This window comes from Cimex lectularius, unplaced genomic scaffold (assembly GCF_000648675.2).
Source record: "Cimex lectularius strain Harlan isolate CLEC.00 unplaced genomic scaffold, Clec_2.1 scaffold16, whole genome shotgun sequence".
NCBI lineage: Eukaryota > Metazoa > Arthropoda > Insecta > Hemiptera > Cimicidae > Cimex > Cimex lectularius.
This window is the reverse complement of record NW_019392679.1, coordinates 2052083-2066791: the sequence shown is the minus strand read 5'-3', so window position 1 is coordinate 2066791 and position 14709 is coordinate 2052083. Positions and strand designations below refer to the sequence as shown.

The following is a 14709-nucleotide window of genomic DNA, read 5'->3' as shown; positions in this document are numbered from 1 at the left end:
AAAACATAATTTAAAAGACAGACATATTTTTGGTAATAATAATAATAATGAAAAAACTCTGAAAATAAATGTGCTGCTGTGACCTTGATTTTTGCATTGATGTAACATGGTGCACACGTAACCTCGAATGAGGTTATCAGTTTTATTGATAAGTCTTCAGTTGATAAGAACTAAATAGATTAAAACTTCAAATAAATTATGCTTTCGGAAACAATAAGTCGTAATCGGTTGAACTCGAATTTCAGACATTTTTAGTGTTTTCAGTGGACTAAGACGGAAATGTTGAACCTGGCCGAAAGGGACTTCGAGTTCCCCGTGGAACTGCTTGACAGGCCGAAAGCACTGATTGGGATCGTCGGCTTGGACACGGCGAACAACGCAGTCCACCGGGCCACTTGGGACGCCCTGAGGAATGACCGTAGAGCCGACGAATCGACCGTCAGGTTCAAGCTACTCCCCAGCAACTATGAATATCCAAGGCCTAAACCCAAAGTAAATACTTTAAATAGCAAGCAATAACACATAAAATTAGCCTATTGACTCTCTAAAACACACAATTACATTCATAAAAATTGTATGCTTTCAAATACATATAATATAATTACATACATAGAGTGTAATAAGTGTTAAGATGACTCCAGACATGCGGGAGTCGTCGATTGGGGGATGGGTGCTCGGTTATTCGCCAAGCAACAATATTCATTGCTTGCCATGCTCGGCTAATTGTCAGTTTACTTGTCCGCTTCAAAGAACACAAATATTCGTGAAGTAGCCGAACTCAAGGCATCCACACATTCTGAAATCAACTGGGTATGGATATAAGTTGTAATCATCAATCAACACTGCTTTTTATTTTTAATTAATAAAGGATTCCTAACTTATAAAGATGTATTAATGAAATAACTTCATAGTGTTGTTTCTGTTGGTTTGGAATGGATTGGCCCAACATAACAGTCTCAAAGTTCCTCTGTACCAAGCTGAACCAATAATTTGGAATGCTTCTCTTCCGAATCACAAAAATCGGAATGAGGTGTTCAAAGAATGGAAACGGATCGAAAGTAAGATGGGGTAACAGTACTCTGTGACTGAGCTTGTAGACACTACACAAAACAGTAACTGCAGATGCAGCTGTTCCTTAAATCTAGTCGAACTAGTTGAATATATCAATTCTCCAACTCGCAACTCGCCCCTCAACCGGTAGGTGAAAATCTAAAAACCTGTACAAACACTTTTTGAAGTTTCTGGTATTTTAGATAATCCATTAGTTTCAAAAAGTATTTTTACATATTGGTACAATTCCAAACTGATAGGTACCTTAGATCTAGTTGAGATAGTCGTACAACTTGTAACTCGCCCCTCAGTCAGTAGGTGAAAATTGTCGACCAAGTTTCCCTGTTGTCCATCATGATTGGTAATAGTTCGATGCATAATACATATTTGCTGTTTCCACATAAACTGGCTGGTTGTATGAACCCTGCATGTGTTTCTACAGGCGTGCTATTTGGTAAATGCCAAGGTGAGCATCTCGAGACTTGGCAGCTGTTCGGCAGTAATCAGCATTCGGCGAATACCGCATCCCTGGTGCCACCTTTATCTGTTGATGGTGGTCTGCAAGTCGGTGAACATATGTTGAACCAGCACTGGGTCATTTCTGCCAATGTAGGCAATCCCAGAATCTTTTCAACGTGTTACAAATGTGTTCGTATTTCCAGTATTGCATTCGAAAGACACATGTTAAAAATTACCGTGTGACTTATGAGGCAGGGCCATCCTGTTTCTTGAGATGAGTTAGTGTATACATACCTTAAGCGTGGGAAGAAAGGTAGGAACGGAATTTTAATAGGAAAGGATCAAATCATTAAAAGGATTGTTGAGGTCATTGTGAGTTGTGAGTGGTAAGGAGCTTGGACGAATCATGTGGGGACTTTTGATAAGACAGGCCTCAGTTCGGCTCCTTACGTACATAATGGTCAAGTAAAGTTTTGAACACAGTTGGTTTTCTGTCATAATTTTCTCATTGAGCGGAATTGGTCATCTTGAGGACTAAAACTGAAAATGGCTTACAGGCTATGTATGGCAGTAATAAGACCCAAATTATTCTGTCTGGACGAAAGCTGAGCAAAAACCAGCAGCCCAAACATTAGGCAGCCTACAAAGACTTGCAAACCTATTTATCACAGGAGAAATGAAAACAGCTCCATCAATCGCATTAGAGCCAGGGAAGCTAGGAAAAGTTCATTCAGGCTCCAAAAACAATTAAATTGAATAGGAACTAAACATTTATGGCACAAACAAAAATTAATAAAATCAGACAAACATTTGGTCAAGGACTGACTCCATGATCCCGGAAACACTCTTTACAACATCCTATACAGTCTCAACAGAAGATGAAGGATAAGAAAAGCTTTTTAACTTTTTTTAGCTTTTTCTTTGACAAGCTCAAATTGTTCTTTGATGTTGTATTGAGAGATCAAGAAATATTTGAGCCCTAGGGATAATAATAAATAATAAATTTTCTTTAAAGGAACATGTAGAAATCACAAAAACTTCCGTAAGTTTTAACATCCAAAAGCAAAACATTCTCTCCATAATAACCACTTAAATGTCTATTGGTTTTTTTGTCTGTACATTAATCATCTTGTTTTAATTATAAAAATTTCAAATAATTATTCTTTTTAACTAAGGTCTTGGTTGAGATGAAAAAGTCAGTGTCACGAGCGATATTCGAACTCACCTTTCGAATTTTCCCTCTTTTTGCCATTTTTCCATTTATGGGTTCGAATCCCACTCATGACACTACGTTTTTCATCTCGACCAAGACCTTAGATAAAAAATGTCTAACTGAAATAATTAATGTGGTCAATTATGATTACTAAACATGTATGGATTAGTTCATTAGTTCATAGGAAAAGTTCATTCAGGCTCCAAAAACAATTAAATTGAATAGGAACTAAACATTTATGGCACAAACAAAAATTAATAAAATCAGACAAACATTTGGTCAAGGACTGACTCCATGATCCCGGAACCACTCTTTACAACATCAATAATATTACAAATATTATTGATTTTTTTTTTTTTTTTTTTTTTTTTTTTTTTTTTTTTTTTTTTTTTTTTTTTTTTTTTAAAGTGAGGCTGAGATGAAATCATTCTTTTCATTATTGTGGCAGAGAAAGACGGAAATTTTGACTAGTCGTAGTTAAATAGTAGGGGTAAAGCACTAATATATCCATCTGGATGAAATGGGTGATAATAACTTTTCATCTCAGCCTCACTGCATTAAAAATAATTAAATTAAAAAGATATGTGCATATTAAGGTTAGTTATTAAGGTGTATAAATTATGTCGAATATAACAATTTTAGAAAACATCTTATGAGATGCACATTCCAAAAGGCATTCTGAAGAAAAGTTGGATGCGCAAACATCTTACATTGATTCCCGCAGTCGTTTGTGTCTTTTACAACTTAGAATGGGACGACCCGAATTGGGAAAGAAAGATGGCCGAATGCGAATCTTTAGTTCAGTCAATCAGGTAAAACATTTCGAAAGGTAAAAACTTTGAAATATTGAAAGAATTGAATTTTAAAGGACCGCTTTAGAAGAGCACAAAACTCAAATTTGTGTAGCCCTGATACAATTGAAGGCTTCAAACCTGGCGAGTGAAGATCCGGTCGTAAAAGATAAAGTGAAACAGCTTTTGGTAATAACTGGGATCAACGACAAGCATTTATTTATTCTACCGCATACAGAACACCTCCTTGACAGGACCTTAATGTAAAAATAACTGAAAATAATATCATACGTTCGGTGTTATTTTATTTATTTATTTTTTAAATTTTCAGATTGGAAAAAAAATTGTTTGAATTTGCCATACAGCATTATCATGAGAAAATAATACAAATTCAAGGGCATAGAGATAACTTGAATAAAAAGACACATCAGTATTTGTATGTGAGGCACCACTTCAAAATGGGATTTTTCTCAGAATTAGAATACCAACTTACAACTGCTCGAAAGTATGCATTTCAATATTCAAAACTAACACTTAATAATTTTATAAAATACATTTAACTATTTATTTAACCAAGTTCAGTTTAAATATTCATGTTATACTATAAAAAATAATAATTTATAGAAAGTAACCCTTTTACTTATTTCATTCTATGTTATGGAATGACTCTGTTCTTGTTTCCTTGTAATAATTTTTGTTTTATGGTTATGCTGAAAGATTCAGTTTTATTGTTGCACTAAATGTCAATGTGGAAAAGTCCTAATATAAATTTTATGTTTAACAGATATTATAGAGAAGCTTATGATTCTTTATTAGCAGTCAGGCTCTCTGATACAAATGAATTTGAAGTAAAGACAATAGCTGGGTTCATAGGATACAAAATATCAAGGATGGAATTTGCGTTGATGAAGTGCGACGATGCTATCTCCCATTTTAAAGCGCATATCGACCACTACAAGCATAAAACTGGGCCAAAAATGTTACTCTTTCAACATCACGCATGGCTTGCAAAACAGTCAGTGGTTTAGAAAACCTTTTTTTTTTTTTTTTTTTTTAAACAAGGGAAATTTCAGGTACAGCATGTTTGCTGATCTGTTCGAAGAGATGATACAACAGGGCAAACCATCAAGCCAGACCAAGCATCCAGGCTATTTCAACAAATTAGCAGCCAAACAGTCAGAACAGAGAAAGATTTTAGCCCAGGAACTATGTGCTGTGAGTAATTAACTAATTAAAATTTTGAAATGTTGCAATTAACGATTTATATAAGCTCAAATATGCACATAAACACAGGCACGAGTTGAATCTGTCACTTCTCATAGTCCACCTGCAATTCAAGATTTTGTAATTTACAATAAATGGCAGGCCTCGAGAGTCACCAGTGTTGGTAGTCTGGGATCAAACCTCAGTCTTGTCCATTGCACTGAGGATTGGCTCCGGGTGCTGTCAACAGTTAGGTCATTTTAGCCCCCCAATGCAATCAGTTCCTAAATCCAAATTCACTCATTCTTAAATACATCCTTTCCTATTTACATATCATTCACTCAAATGGTGGAGTACTCGATATTTCTTCATCATCACATCACATACTCATACCATAATACTAACCTAATAGGGGGTCAGTTGGATACTCAATATTTTGCTATCTACCCTCTCATACTACAGATTCACGCTAATAAATATATTCACTCTAAACACGCACTAAGGACAGTTCGCTCTCTTTCTTGATGATCTCCCCTCGACTCTCGAATGTGGAGTCCGAATAGGCAACGTTAGCATAAAAATACTACTTTATGCAGACGATATTGTCATTTTGGCATATACCACGCATGGGCTACAAAATAATATTAAAATATTTGAATCATATTGCACCCAGTGGAACCTGACAGTTAATCTAAAAAAGTCCAAAATCATGATTTTATTTAAAGAGAATAAAGACGACAAACCGCTGGCTTTTTAAGGGGGAAAGAATTGAGGTGGTGAACGCATACAAACATGATTTGTTTAGAAATGACCACTGACCTGATTTACATATCAACCTTAAAACTTCAGTTTTCATTTATTTTCAAAATTTTGAATTCCCCTTACATAAAATTGGCAAAAATAACTGTGATCGAAGTCATCAGGAATAAGACCGCCTGGTATATAGATTTGAAGTAACCTGTCCCATCTATGAAAACCTTGCTGATTGGCCAGCTCTTTCTTTAGATCTGCTATCTAGATTCAAGGAACGGCATCGGGACGATTGCTTACTCCGAACTCAGTCCTCGCTTAACTTTTCCTTATTCAAAGACTTGTCTCACCCCCACACCTTATTTAATCTACAGAGAGAGAACCTTAATTCTCTTAGTCTTTCAAACTTAAGATGGCTACTAAAAGCCCGTTGCGAGGCCGTTAACTTGAACTCTGAACTCTGGTTGAGGGGCAAGGAGGGGTTATGTGCCCTTTGCAATTGTCAATCTGTGGAAACAACACTCCATTTTATGGCCGAATGTACAATATTAGGCGAGATCAGGTTGTTAAATCCGTTAAATCCTTGGGATCTTTTACCCTCTCTGGAAGCTCTCTGTTAAATCTGTTGGATGGCCTAGATCCACGGGCGCTCATGCAGTACGTTCTCGACGCCTGGAAATATAGATTAGACCTAATTTGGAAGTTAATTTCTGACCCCTCCAATTCATTCATTCAATTTCCTTTATATATTATATGACTATTACATCTGATTTTTTGCCCCTTTACCATTAAGACTTTTCCCCTCTGTTTGTTTTCTATTATAAGTAGTTTTATTATTATGTTTAACCTTTTTTGATGGTGTGCTAGCATGTAGCGAATAATGTTATAACCTCTCTTTAATTCTTATATCTTTATTATTATTATTTCTTCACTGTTATTTTTTTTATTTTATTTTTTTTCTCTTAACAACGACCTCCGGCAGACGGATTGTGATCCATGCCTGTACTATGCTTTACTAATAATCATTGTTATATTCGTAGAAATAAAAAGCATTATATAAAATTTAAAAAAACAAACAAAAAAACTAACCTAATAGAGGGTCAATTGGATACTCAATATTTTGCCATCTACCCTCTTACCGTACAGATTCACGCTAATAAATATATTCACTCTCAACACACGCTAGGGACATAAAACATTCAATACAATAAAACAACCCGTTTCCTCAAAGAATCATAACAGGAAACCCAGATTGTATCCCTATGCACAAGTGATCATTATTAAAAATTATTATTTTATAAAAATATTTTCCACTTAATTCAATACATGCTTGTTTCTAAAAATATTGTTTTGTTGCAATTTTGTTATAATTTATTAACCTTTTTGGGACTAGTGGCAAAATGTTTTGTTCGCGTTTGCAATGGAATTATTGCACAAGCCCCCAATGATGAGTTATCTTGATTTTTGCCTTTTAGGAGCTAGGCACACTGCATCTATTGTTCTGAGTTTGTATCCAATGTCGACACTTCAGTTTGATTTTATAGCTTTTTCCCAATTCTTTTCGCAATCTGGCCTCTCAAACTTTTTTCCTTCCTTTTGCTGGACAACCATTTCTGGCCATAATATCTATGTCTCATTTACTTTTGCCTACCTGTCACTCCTGTGCTTACCACCCTTCTACCTTTGGTTACCATCTACCCTGTTGCCTTTTTGATTTTTTGCCTCCTGCCTGCCCAGTTGGTTCAGTTTGAGTTTTAAATTGTTTATGTTCAGAGTAATTTTTGGAATAAATTGGTTTTGATATGCTTGTTTTTGTTATATATATATATATATATATATATATATATATATATACATTTTTTTTAAACTCTGCACTCATGTTTAAAGATAAATCATTTAGTATTTTTTTATTTATTAGGTTTTAAAATACATAATGGAGACTTTTTGATAAATAAAAAGTTTCTATTAAATGTTACTTTGTTTCCCCCCCCTTACATTTACTTATGTCCGTTGAAAATTATAACATCTGAGGAATATACAGCCAAATTTTGAATGGAATTGGTGCACCTCGGAAGGAATAAAAGCTGTTCGCAGCAGCTCACATTGTAATTTATATTCTTAAATAGTCTTACAGACTAAAAGTGCATATGCTTGATTTTTTTTTTTTTAATTACGCATTAAAATGGCATTGTAATGTCCATATTAGGGGATGATTGTATGTATTGCATATATGGACCACTCTCTCCTGTTTATTCTTTGTTCTAACAATTTGCAGAATGTCCATTCCTATCCAAACCCTGACCCTTTAGCAGGTTGGGAAGACCTTGAGTTTTATGGTCAACGCCCCTGGAGGCCATGCAAATTGAGTGCCTTAGATCCTGCACTCGAGCAGGCTGGGATTTTAGCCCTGCAGTACAATGAAAAGTTGGTTGAACATTCTGTAAGTTGATACTTATAAGAATATGTAATTTAATACGATGTATTGTATTTTAATTAATTTTATTCAAGAACATCATAATAGGATTATTGGGGAATGCAATTTCACAATTCAAAACCTTTAAATGTCCAAAAATGAGGCAGAATTTAGGTAAGTTTTCATGCTAATGATTTCACAGTTGTTTCAAACAAAATATAATACTAACAATTATAATTGATTCACAGTTATCCTGATGGCCGAAGAATATTACAAAGCAAAAGATTATGGTAAAGCGCTGACGTAAGTCTATAAATTTTATACTTAGATTTTTCTATTTCAAAGTTGTCTAAGTTGTTCCATTTTATAAAGGCTTTTGATGCACACATTTTGGGACTATAGAATAGAAAAATGGTTTTTGATCGCTAACAAATTAATGGTGATCGCCATGGCTTCGGCCTATCTCACTGCGAGTATCACTGAGTATGCTAGATTGTGTCTTGATGTGATATCAAGGCCCACTACAGATGATAATGATGTGTCAAGAGCATTGAATAATCTAATTATTTTGACTAAGGTAAACAATTGTTTTAATGCATTTTTTTTTAAATTTTAAATTTTATCTTGCTTTATTTTAAGGGTGGGATACCGGAGCCTGAGCCAGAATTAAATCCGAATGAGGTGGAGATGGCACGCGGGCTGTGGATGACAGCAAAAGCGGACGAATTGATCTTGGTCGACACATCTGTATTCACATGTCCAGTTCAATGTAAAATAGTGTTTGGCAGGCATGATTACAACTGTGTTGAGATTCATGTTGTCTTAAGGTATTATTATTTTTTTAATTTAAAACCAAAAATTATACTCACTCAATTAAAAATAAAAATGTAATGAAACGTTTTGAAAATGAACATGGATATGTAAGCTAACCTAATTCGCTCTAGCCTAAACAAGGCTCCGATATCTCAACACTCCCAATCACGCCAGAAAAAAAAAAAAAAAGTTTTCATCTAATCTTAACCAAAATAAAATAAATTTTTTAAAATTAAATTTCATTATTTTAACATTTTTGTTTTTCTAGTATAATCTCCAGATTAATGACATATGTAGTGTTTATTTATGTTTAATTAAACAGGACTGTAGTGTAAATGATCCATTTTGGCTTCTTTTTTTTTTTTTTCAAAATTTTGTTATAGGTCTAATATACCTCAGCCTTTCACGTTTACAAAACTTATGATAACTACGCTTGGCAGTGGCAGCCATAATTTGAATCATGTTGTTGCTACGCAACTCAATTTCAACTACGGTGAGGTCAAAACGTTCACTTACTCCTTTGTACCCAATTTTCATGACGTTGGGAAGCCGCTTCAGGTAAACTCATTTTGATTTAATCATTCACAATTTTCTATGTGATCAATCATGATTTCAAGGTATCTGCTGTGTTGTTAAATATTGGAGATATTGAAGGGAAAACTGTCTGTTTGAAGTTTAATGGATTCGGACGGGACTCGATTTCATTTCATCCGGAGTTGCTTTACTTTAAGTAAGAAATGTTATTTATTGTAGTTCCTCTCCTTTGATATTACTAGTTTCAATGTGTTTAAAATGAAATTTTCTTTCACTTGGGTGTAATTGTGTTATTATTGATTAAATTCTAAGCATATTTCTGGCCTTTTGAGATGGTACAAAACTACTTGTCAATGGTACAAAGCTAGTTAGCCAGTTAGTTTTAGAAAAACCGCCTTCTAACCAAATGGCACAAGGACATTTTTCAATCTCATAATAACCGTTTTCTGACTCAACAGTTCAAGGCAATTCTTCAGTTCTATGCATAATAACCATTTTCTGACCAAAAGGTCCACGGTGACTATTCAGTTCTAGACATAATAACCGTTTTCTGACCCGACCGTTCCTGACGACTATTCACTTTTAAGGCAAAATAACCGTTTTCTGACCCGACCGTTCCTGACGACTATTCACTTTTAAGGCAAAATAACCGTTTTCTGACCGAATGGTCTAAGGTGACTATTCAATAGGAGACATAATAACCATTTTCTGACCAAAAGGTCCATGGCGACTATTCAGTTCTGGGCATAATAACTGTTTTCTGACCCAACGGTTCAAGGTGACTATTCAATTCTTGGCATAATAACCATTTTCTGACCTAATGGTCCAAGGCGATTATTCAGTTCTAGGCGCAATAACCATTTCTCATCAAACGGTCCAAGGTGATTATTCAGTTCTAGATATAATAACTGTTTTCTGACCCGACGGTTCATGGCGACTATTCACTTTTAGGCAAAAAACTTTTTTCTGACCAAATGGTCCAAGGTGACTATTCAGTAGGAGACATAATAACAATTTTCTGATGAAATGGTCCTCGGCGACTATTCAGTTCTAGACATAATAACCGTTTTTTGGTCCGATGGTTCCTGGTAACTATTCATTTTTGGACAAAATAACGTTTTCTGACCAAACGGTCCAAGGTGACTGTTCAGTAGGAGACATAATAACCATTTTCTGACGAAATGGTCCAAGGCACTATTGAGTTCTAAGTGCAATAACCATTTTCTCATCCAACGGTTCAAGGCATCTATTCATTTCTTGGCATAATAACCGTTTTCTGACTCAACAGTTCATGGCAACTATTCAGTTCTAGGCATAATAACCGTGTTTTTTTTTGTTTTGTTTTAATGCAACGGTTCAAGGTGACTATTCAGTTCTAGGCACATTAACTGTTTTCTGACCCAACGGTTCCTGGCGACTATTTAGTTTTTGGTGTAATAACCGTATATGGATCATAGCCACTATTTGATTCTTGGTATAACTTACCTTTTGACTGGTTGCTGCAAAGCCACTATTCAGTTCTAGGTATAATCTTCTTCTGATCAAGTGGCACAAGCCCAGCTTCTGTCAAACCAACCGAATTACGTTTAACTTGGCCAAGTCTCAATGAGGGGCATCGGTGGCCACAAGATTTAGGTATTGATATGGTGCTTATAATGGTACAGCCTTCATTCAAATCCGACATACTTACAAATGTCCCCCCCCATACCACCAGAACCTCGAGTTTCATATGGCCGGTGTTGCAAAAAAAATTTTTTTTTTGGCTATTTGTAGCAAGTCACTGTTTTTCCGAAGAACTAAGCATTTTGTAATTATGTCACTTGTACCCCAAGTGGACCATTTAAGAAATGAAATAGTGCTTTTCTTTCCAATGTCAACCTCCATTATTATTACTGTTTTTATCTTTCTTTTTCTTTCTAACCTTAATATCTATAGTGGAAAATAAAAAATTAGCTATTAAAAGATAAAATTTTAATCATGTTTTCACTGAATATATTTAATTACCCTGTAAATTGTTTTACTATAAATTTTTCAACAGACAAATAAGCGGTTCAGAAGGTGAATTTCTAAAATTGAAGCCACAGCTGACGTGCACCATACTACGTAGAGTTGCCCAGGTCCAGGCGGAGATAAAGCACAGCCCCCCTGCGCTTTTGAACGAGTGTTACCCACTAAGACTTAGTATCACTAACAACGAATCTTCACCCGTCACTAAATCGCGTCTGACAATATCATTCCCGCATAACATTAACAAAGAAGTCATCCATACAAGTAAAAGAATTTTAAAATGAAGTTGAGAATATTCTATTGCTGATGATCTAATCTGACGGTTGTTTTTTTAAGGTAATTTTCAGGTAGAAGGAAGTTCAAATTTAATTCCTCTTCCCCTTTCTTTGGAACTTGGTGAATTGGGACATATAACTGAAAAATGTTTTTATATGAAATGCAGAAGCTTAGACAATAGAATACTTGATGTTAGAGTAAGTAGTTTGTTATAAATTTTTCAGTTAGTTAATATTACAAAAAATATTGCTTTTTTTGTGGTTTTTATATAATTTATATTGGATTAATTGAGTTTATATTTGTTTTACAGTTGGATTACTACATAGATGGCCATTTTTGTGTGACAGAATCACAGATTCATTTTAATATTAAAAAACCTTTTGAAATTAATACAAAATATATGTCGGCAAACTTTGATGAATTGGAGGAATTGTACACAAAAGAGCCTTTTCTAATTCAACCGCAGATAGTGTCGTCTTCTCCCTGGCCTATTACCATACATTCAACATCAGTCCATCTTGTGAGTATTCGACGTCGGCACTAAAACGTTAAAGTTTACAAGTGGCATTAATTTCTGTTCGTTGTTTAGAGTAAGTTTATGCAATTGGAAGGTACCTATGAATGCTTATTGAAGAACTGTGAACTAGAATTTGAAAACACGGCCTCAGAATTGATCTGCGCTTCCGCAAAATCTTTTTCTAATGATCCAGTTGTAATTGCAACTTTTACTGTTGAATGGGCGAGGTTTTTATTTAAAAAAAAGACATAATTTGTGATTTTTATTTGACTATAAGCACAATTTCAGATCAGAAGAAAATGTGACAACTTCGGTAAGTTGCGTCCTGCCAGAAAAGAAAATCATTGACATCCCTATTTCAGTGGTCGTTGATGCACCGGCAACCGGTATAATCAAGAGTCAGTATGTCGTTAAATACTTCATAACAAATCACAGTTCCAAATTGCACATTGTTGAAATCTACGTAGAGCCTTCAAATGAATTTACATTTGCAGGAATCAACAAGGTGAGTGTTTAAATTGATTTTATTTCTTACAATTGTACAAATACACGATTTATATTGCAGATGCGCCTATTTCTTTTACCTGAGAGTACTAAAGAACTCGAGTATCAGATGTACCCGCTTTGCTGTGGTACCGCTTCACTGCCCTATTTAAAAATCAGTGCAGTGAAAGACAGTATTGTGCCAAACTTAGAAAAAGTAGTGCTCAGAGCTCTTCCAGCCAACATATTTATAATGGTATGTATAATTGTTTAATTTCAATCTCAAGAAGTTAAAAAAAAAATTATTTGCTTCAGCCCGAAGGAAAGAAGAATAAAGGAAACCAGTTACAACTTCCTTCTCACAACATATAAAAGTACATTCAATTATATTTATAATTTATTTTATATATTTCTTTATGCAATATACTTAAAAAAATATATAAATAAAAATATTTATCATATAAATTGTCTGAGATTCATTTTGGCAATTATTTCAGCCATATCGAATCTAAATCGAATTTGGACCAAACTTGAAAACATTCAACAAAAAATACATGTAAATATGCAAATCTATTAAAATTTGTAATAAAGCTTATAATTTATTTAAAATGTTATTTGAATGAGTCAATAAAGATGACCCTTTTTTTAGTATTTCAATTGCTTATTTATTTTAAAAATCGTTTTATGCCTTCTAATGTGTTACTGATATTGATTTAATAACTGCTATTATTGCACTACTTTAAATAGTGTCCTGGTTAAATATGTTTTTTATTATTCCTCCTTACATATTTCTTTTTAACTTTTTTACACCCTGAAATAGACAGGCTGGATTTATTTTCATGTTTATTAACAAAACTGTCGAATGTTGTAACTTTCAAGTGAAATGTACCCACATAGGTAAAAACAAAATTTTTTTTTTCAAAGTTAAAAAGTTAGATCAAGTTTGGTAGATCTCAAGAATTCTCAATATAATGCCGAGTCTCCAGCCCTATAAATACGCTAAAATGATGTACAATATAAACCTATAAACCCTAAGTTAACCTAATTGGTTCAACAGTTCTGTGGGCACTTGAAATTCCATACAGCCGGTGTCTATATTCATGCCAATAAATACATTCATACACATTAAAAAATCATCTATCCTAAGATGATTTAAATGGTTCAACAGTTCTGTGGGCACTTGAAATTCCATACAGACTGTGTCTATATTCATGCTAATAAATACATTCACACACAGTAAAAATCATGCATTCACTATCCAAAGTTAACCTATTTGATTCAACAGTTCTGTGGGTACTTGATATTCCATACAGACTGTGTCTATATTCGCACCAATAAATTCATTCATACACAGTAAAAAATCCTCTATCCTAAGGTAAACTAATTTGTTCAACAGTTCTGTGGGTACTTGATATTCCATACAGACTGTGTCTATATTCGCACCAATAAATTCATTCATACACAGTAAAAAATCCTCTATCCTAAGGTAAACTAATTTGTTCAACAGTTCTGTGGATACTTGATATTCTTTACAGCCTGTGTCTATATTCACACCAATAAATACATTCATACACAATAAAAAATCATCTATCCTAAGATAAACTAATTGGTTCAACAGTTCTGTGGATGCTTGATATTCCACATAGACTGAGACTATATTCACGCCAATAAATACATTCATACACAATAAAAAATCATCTATCCTAAGATAAACTAATTGGTTCAACAATTCTGTGGATGCTTGATATTCCACATAGACTGAGACTATATTCACGCCAATAAATACATTCACACACAGTAAAAATCATGCATTCACTATTCTAAGTTAACCTATTTGATTCAATAGTTCTGTGGGTACTTGATATTCCATACAGACTTTGTCTATATTCATGCCAATAAATACATTCATACACAGTAAAAAATCGTCTATCCTAAGATGATTTAAGTGGTTCACCAGTTCTGTGGATGCTTGATATTCCACACAGCCAGTGTCTATAGTCACGCCAATAAATATATTCATTCACAGTTAAAAATCATATATCCTAAGATAACTTAATTGGTTCAACAGTTCTGTGGGCACTTGAAATTCCATAGACTGTGTCTATATTTATGCTAATAAATACATTCACACACAGTCAAAACCATGTATTCACTGTTCTAAGTTAAACTAATTGGTTCGACAGGTCTGTGGATACTGGAT

The 14709-nt window shown here is 34.1% G+C and overlaps 1 protein-coding gene across 1 annotated transcript; it reads left to right on the top strand.

Annotated features, from left to right (window-relative positions):
- Positions 1 to 127: 127 nt before the first annotated feature.
- Positions 128 to 13116, top strand: LOC106661566 (trafficking protein particle complex subunit 11). Its single transcript, XM_014385063.2, has 21 exons — positions 128 to 492; positions 3365 to 3534; positions 3591 to 3776; positions 3845 to 4018; positions 4298 to 4528; positions 4587 to 4728; positions 7742 to 7906; positions 7975 to 8053; positions 8128 to 8182; positions 8252 to 8456; positions 8519 to 8706; positions 9076 to 9250; positions 9310 to 9422; positions 11265 to 11497; positions 11570 to 11706; positions 11820 to 12029; positions 12099 to 12253; positions 12315 to 12531; positions 12592 to 12765; positions 12825 to 12883; positions 13007 to 13116. Exons 1-20 carry the CDS (start codon positions 280 to 282, stop codon positions 12879 to 12881), a joined length of 3279 nt encoding a protein of 1092 aa, XP_014240549.1. The 5' UTR covers positions 128 to 279; the 3' UTR covers positions 12882 to 12883; positions 13007 to 13116.
- Positions 13117 to 14709: the final 1593 nt, after the last annotated feature.